Raw genomic sequence first — 6,967 nt, 5'->3', positions numbered from 1 at the left:
CCAATCAGATCGCGCCCCTGACGCCCCTTTGTTCGCGCAGCGTGCGGAGATCAATGAACATGAAAACAATGGCAGTACCGAGCATGCGCAGTGTAGAGACATTTACATTTGATTTTAAATGTCCCGTGATAAACTCAAGCGACCTATTCAAAATAATAAACAAATGTTCAGTTTTGAGGTAAGTCAACATTTTGTTTCAACATAATTTGATAGTCATCATTTTTGCTTGAGTTTTTTTAAACATCTGACGATATTTTGGTAATTGCTAACATTCCATACATGTTTTCTACAATAATGACAAACATTTTGATAAAATACAAATATATTTGATCTTGGACCATTAGCAATGATGGTGATGGTTAAAAAAAACATTTTATCTTCAATTTGCTTCTGGGGAATTGTGATGGGTGATTTTCACAGCTTCATGTTTCATAGACTTTAGTCATCAATAAATAATCTTTAGTTGCAGACCAAGGACTAGTTTTAACACCCCGTTAACCAGGGCCGGACTGGGACAATAAATCAGGCCGGGAGTTATACACCCAGCCACACCCAACCATTGTTTTTGTGCCATTTTGCTGGATTTATTTGTCAATATTTACAGCGTTGCTGCCCATAGTGATAGCCCTATAGTTTAAATCTACTACCCAAAAATAAACATATGGACATGGGTCACTATTTAAAAAAAAAGTGCAAATCTATTTAGGAACCTATCCATGTGCACATATTTTAAGTGGGGGTGGACCTCAAATCCTCTAGGGGGATCCGGGGGCATGCTCCCCCGGTAAGATTTTTGTGTTAAATGTTGGAGTTAAATGCATCAATCTGGTGCATTTTGAGGGGGAAATAAAGAGACTAGATATATGGAAACACCCATATGAAACAGAACTGTATACATTTAAATAATCATAAGAATATGGCCATAACCAATAACATACCATATCCAATATTTAAAAACATTTGAACTTGTTTATTTATTTGTTTTTGGTCATTTATAGTTGTGTGTGTCTGTGCTCCTGAATCAGCCTCTCCTGTCTCCCCCCTCTCCCCCCTCTCCCCCTGCTCCTCTTTGAGGCAGCAGCAAAGACTAGTTTTAGCTCTCAACAAGTTTTAAAAGTTTATCTTGCCTTTTTTCACCTAGTTAACGTTTTTTTTTTTATTATTCATGCATATTATTTAACTAATCTCACTCCCCCCTCAAATGGAAATATGTGTTTACATAAATGGAGACCAAACCGTTTGAGACCCACAGAGATAACTTAGACAAAGTTAACCATCTAAACACTCAAGAGTCCTTTACCTCACCTGAGCTGTAGTTATCAGTCTCTCAGTCTGACTGGAGAGGACTCTCCTCCACCTTGTTGTTGAAACAGCTCCTTATATCGGTTAGCGCAGCTAGCTAGCACCAGATGCTAACAGCAACAATACAGTAACCGGTGCGCGCGCTCTCTCGCTCGCTCCCGAGCTTGAATGACACACAGAGACCAATCGAGGGCTTTAGTGTATGATCTGTATGAAAGTGGCCATGTCGGCGGGCCACATCATGTAGACAACCAGTCACCCTCTGTGAGGCAAGACCCCCATTTGCGCAGCGTTGCGTTCACTATACATAGGCTACATTACAAAAAGAATCCTCAGGCCAGCAGGCCACTTAACAGGCCAGGCCATCGGGAAACCTCCCGGTCCTCCCGATGGCCAGTCCGGGCCTGCCGTTAACAAGAGAGGAGCTCAAGATTTGTTAAAGAAAAATTCCCTTTAAAGGTGGGGTAGGTACATTTGAGAAACCGGCTCGAGATACACTTTTTGTTATATTCCATGGAATGCTCTTAACATCCCGATAGCAATGAATATCTTAAGTGCTTTGACAAAAAATCCATTAAAAAATGTCATCAGTGAAAGCACCACCAATCATTTTAGCCGGCCCGGCTAAAATAACTGGATGGCCTACCTGCCTGTCAGCCTTGCATCTGTGCACAAACTTATCTCGTGCCCTCATTGGTCATGTGCGCGTTCGTGCGTGTTGGATGAGGGGCTCTGTAAGGAAGTGGCAGATTTGTTCCGGTTGTGTATTTTCAAATTTTAGCGCACTCGAGCTGGTTTCTCCAAAATTACCTACCCCACCTTGAATGTACATAATTATAAGTGTATATTCCCAAACAAAAATCACAATAAATTACCACACCAATTGCAATAATTTTTTATCTCCAACTGTACAATATTACTTGTATTATTTAAGGGTACATTCTTCTATATTTGTATCTAAATAAAAAAAGGCTTTGCTACCTGAATCATGTCCTTTAACAGGGTTACACTGTATTCTATAGAAATGCTGTACTGGTATTTAAAATGCATTTCTAACCGTCACAGAACTGACATATTTGAGTTTAATTGCAAAAAAGACAAAAGACTGCATTCATTCAGCAACATCTTATTAAATAGATTTAGGAACAACGAATAAAACATTTTGTTGTTACAATTAGTTTACACAATTTCTCTTCCAGAAGGTTTAGCAAACTTTACTGCATTAAATATACATGTTTTTACATCTATTTAAAGTCTCATCTTGTTATTTTATATATATATATATATATACACTGGTAATGTGTTAACATGAACAGAAAGCAATGTTAAGAGTAAAAAATGCGTTATGAAAAGGTCCAAACAAAAACACAAGAAAGGATTCCACCAAACCACAGATTCAAAATAGGATCGACATGTATTTACTTTTCAAATAAAAAGTACAACATAATGGTGCGTTTTCCAGCATGATTTAAGATTAAAAAAGTATGATTTGTTTCTTACAAATATTTGACATTAAAAAAAAAAAAAAAAAACATTGAAAAAGACAAAACACTTTTACACAAGTATATTCTTAAGGTAGCACCCCCTTCAAAATAACTGAAAGGGATAGATTTCTTTGTGTTTTTCACCTTATGGCCACCATCCTAAGAGCTGCTGGTTATTCTAACTCGTGTGTGATTCAAGGACAAGAGAGTATGTGCTTGTGAAATCCAAAGAGTTTTCACTCTAACTGTAACAACTATGTGATCAATAAGAAAGTACAATACAAACTGGAGGGTAAAAGCTAAAAACAAGAGGAAGCTGCCTGTGGGCAAAAATACATTTTGCTGTTAGGTGATAAGGCAGGTTCACTCACAACAACCAACAGAGTCTTAATAAGGTGGCCAGCCGGTGTCCTGCACCCAGTAACATTAACAGTAAGAGTTCCTGGGAGAAAACCAGGTACAGTAAACATAAGAGGACACCAGTACACTGCAGGACTGAGGAGTTAAACAGAGTTTGTATGTGAGTGTGGAGAGGAACATTTGACCCAGAAAACAAAGTGACACATTGTGCATGTGATTTTTATCTGTGCATGCCATGATCTACAGAATCACTGCAAGGTGTGCTGAAAAAGTCAAATCACCTCAATTGCTCTCCTCTGTAAAAGAAGAAGCATTAGGATGAGGGGTCTCCTCTCTGACCTCTCACGTGAACATCATCTCCACAGCACATATTAAGATGATGACCGTGAGGTTTTAGATTTTCAGTTTCTGCACACATCAGTAGCGGGTTGTCAAGCCTACTTTGTGACCTGACGAGTCTTTTCTTTCTCCGCCATGAGATCAACATTTAAATCAAACATTTCCACAGACTGCAAGCCATCAGTTTGTGACCTGAATTTCAGCAATTATTACCACCATTTTCTAACTTAAACTACATACACCTGAAAAATGGTGCCCCTGTAGTGTCTGGACTTTAGGCTGTGTTCAAAATGCATACAAATATATATTCTAATATATTCACACTAAGTATTACATAAAATGACTATGTAGGGCGTTCCAACTGCATAGTATGTTGAATTTGTGTACGTTGGTACGGCCTGAATGTACACTAGATTTGCAAGATTTCTTTATAAAGTATATTTAAATTTGAAAACAATGTATGTGATTAAAAGTCAAACACATTTTGACAGCCTCGATTTCATAGTTCTACAGGCTAGTTCAATGTTATCTAGCAAAGTAGTAGAGCAAGGAGGAGCATCACAGCCTGTGGAAATATAAGATTTTAACTTGGTCCTGAGCAAACATTTTAATTATACCCAGCGGCACAAGACATTTACAAGATCACTAAATATCTTTAAAGACCCAATTTAATGTTTTGATTCTTTTTGCGATCGAATCACAAGAATAGTATTGTTGTAGGTGTCGAAGTCATAACTGGGGCCACAGCTAACCATGCTGTTCTAGACAAAGGTCTAAAACTGTTCAATCACAATCAGCCCCTTGATTTCAGGTCATTAAACAAAACAACGTTCATACTTATACTTTTGACATTTTAGCGTTTCTCACTCTGACACCCTGATCTTGTTGGCACCATTACATGTGCAAACAGTACTTGTAGCAAAAAGGCATTGATAATGAAGCTTGACTAAGCTATCCAGTTGTAACATTTAAGTGTTTTTCTATTTTTTAAAACATCATGATATAAATGGAATGAAATAGAAGCAGCTTATATTAGGAACCATTTTTAGAAAGAAATGCTGACGCCAGCTGTGAGTTTCTAAACACACGCCTGTAGCTGAGGGTGGTCCATCGCCATCACACCGATCTTTAGGGGGCATGAACAAGTAGATTAATAAATATACTTTCAACATTTTGTAACAGAAAACTGCTTCAGGTAATCTCTAAACATCCACTTTCTGCTCATAAATAAATAAATAGCTTTAACGTCGTAGATAAAAAAAGTGAGGACATTTGGGAAGAGATGTTTTTAAGTTTCTAAATAGCAATAAAAAGCCAATACTTGTAAAAGAAGTGTTGCTATGTGGGAAACACGCAATCAGATGAAATAAAAAATAAAGAGCTTTTAGGTTTAGTAGAAAACTAAATATTTAGTGTATTAGCTGTCGTTTTTCTCATTCAAATACTTGTTTCATCATTTACCAAGATTATATCTCTGCAAAATATTTAATGGCATTTTTAAAATCGCTGTTTTTCCAATTAAAAACACAAAAGGCACAAAGTGTCGAATTAGAGACAAGCTCTTCAGGCCTAATAAGTAACAGGCTGCTGATGCTCTGAAACTTTACTCATTAAACTTTACTCAGCTAAATGTACCGCCACAACCTGAACTACAACAGACAGAGACAAACATCAGCAGTTAATTAAAGAGGGATAAAAGTGGGAGGCATGCGAGGGAGCGCAGATAGGAAGAGGAGGAATGTAGGGAAATTAATAATCATCAAACTGCAATAACATTAAACTCTCCCAAACCCCTCTGTTATTTGAAAATACTCCATATCCAGACAAAACCACCACCTTTACTTCCTAGTACAATCATGTACAGGCTTACTGTATGTAAAGTGGGTTTGGAAAGTGTCGGTGGGGTACTATTTAAGGGTAGAGCTTGTTTTGTAGTTTTGTAATACAAAAAGGATTTGTTTTGTAAGTGTGAAAAGTCATTTTAGTTACTGATGCATAATATTGACACATTGTCAAGAGATGTAAACTGGTTTTGTGAAGATAAAACTGAAGCGTCTACTGCTTCAGAGAAATGGGGGATGCGAGTTTCTTTACCGCGAGATGAGTGGATGTTTTGTGTGCTGAACAGGTCTCTGATACCTCATTCACACCAACGCAACTCTGGTTCAAGCTCCGTGCTAGAGCTTTTTAGGTTCAGAACCGGTTCTTCGGTTTAGCTGAAGAAACGGGGGCATGAGCTGCGGAGAGACATTCTGCTTTTGAACTCAGGAGGCAGATAGTGCAAAAATAAAAAACTCACAATCACTTTGCATGGCTAAGGGCACCTGACAAACAACTCCCATCAATCTGTATGACCCAACGTGCATTGTAGCGCTCAAGCTAGTTTTGTTGAGGCTGAAGGTGTGTGAGCACATGTGTGTGTATGTGTCTCTAATGAGGCAGCATAACAAGTTAAGAGGCGGATGATCCATACCAGGAATTTTGCATAATCCTCGATTGACATAATCTACTGAGTTTTCGGTAAAATATGTTTTATAATGTTGTTAAATTAGCAAGTAATGATCCAAACATTCAGCATGAATGTTTGATGTCCACCTGTCTCCTCCTGGATTATAGTGCAATTAAAATAATGCACAAAGAAGTTTTTCTCTTAATGCAAACACACATGCACACACACCAACTAACCTCTGCATTGGTGACATATTTTATAGCATGCTGTGACTTGCTATAGCATGCTTTAAATAGCATAGTGGTAAGTGGGAAAAGACTGGCACGAGCTAAAGAAAACACATACTGGGGGTGGGGGGGGGGATTGTGCATCACACACAGTCCCGAATCCTGCATCGTTCAGTCCTGTACTCTCCCATCCATTTACCTTATTGTACCATCCCTTGCTCCCCAACTTCAGCCACATTTTGGATGTTGTGGCCCCAGCCTGTTGGCTATACCCCACTCTCCCCTGGAGCTGCGCCTCCCTCCCCTCCCCCCTTCACTGCATCCCCATGTCCCTTTCTGCGCCTGCAGGCTCCCTGTAGCTTCCCCCACTGGTAGCCTTGGAAGGTGGGGCTGATGGGGAAGTACTTGAAGACCGGGTGTCTGCGGAGAAAGTCCATCCCAACTGGCAGATCATACGATCTCATCCCTTCCAGCTCTGCTGTGCTGACACCAGTGCCACGCTTCAACTTCTTGATGCCTCGCTCTTCAGCGGTGCCTGAGCAGAGAAGAAAGACAGATTAATCATAGTTTTTACTGTGGAGATATAACTGCTCTGAAATAAAGCTATGACTAAACATTTTAATCACTGGACATTTTTTCCATCGTTCACACGAAACAGCCAGCCCATACTTTAACGCCCAGCTTTTCACTCAACGTGTAAAAATAAAAACTGTATAAAAAAGGTTCACTTTTTATGATATAAATGAAAAAGGACATTTGACACAGAATTGCACTACATACAAAAAAAACTGTCAAATGAACACATT

The 6,967-nt window shown here is 38.9% G+C and overlaps 1 protein-coding gene across 7 annotated transcripts in view; it reads right to left on the bottom strand.

The window, feature by feature from the left end:
* Positions 1-2,183: 2,183 nt before the first annotated feature.
* slc23a2 (solute carrier family 23 member 2) overlaps positions 2,184-6,967 on the bottom strand; it is a 40,509-nt gene continuing 35,725 nt past the window's right edge. For 6 of the 7 annotated variants that reach the window (XM_034237675.1, XM_034237684.1, XM_034237689.1 and 3 more), the window contains one exon: positions 6,428-6,696. In XM_034237675.1, the coding sequence (XP_034093566.1) occupies positions 6,428-6,696 (269 nt within the window). Of the gene's footprint in view, positions 6,697-6,967 lie in introns of all 7 variants that reach the window. The other variant, XM_034237668.1, reaches the window with a different exon arrangement.

Source organism: Gymnodraco acuticeps, unplaced genomic scaffold (genome assembly GCF_902827175.1).
Source record: "Gymnodraco acuticeps unplaced genomic scaffold, fGymAcu1.1, whole genome shotgun sequence".
NCBI lineage: Eukaryota > Metazoa > Chordata > Actinopteri > Perciformes > Bathydraconidae > Gymnodraco > Gymnodraco acuticeps.
Note: the sequence above shows the minus strand (reverse complement) of the source record. Positions and strands in the feature narration are given on the sequence as shown.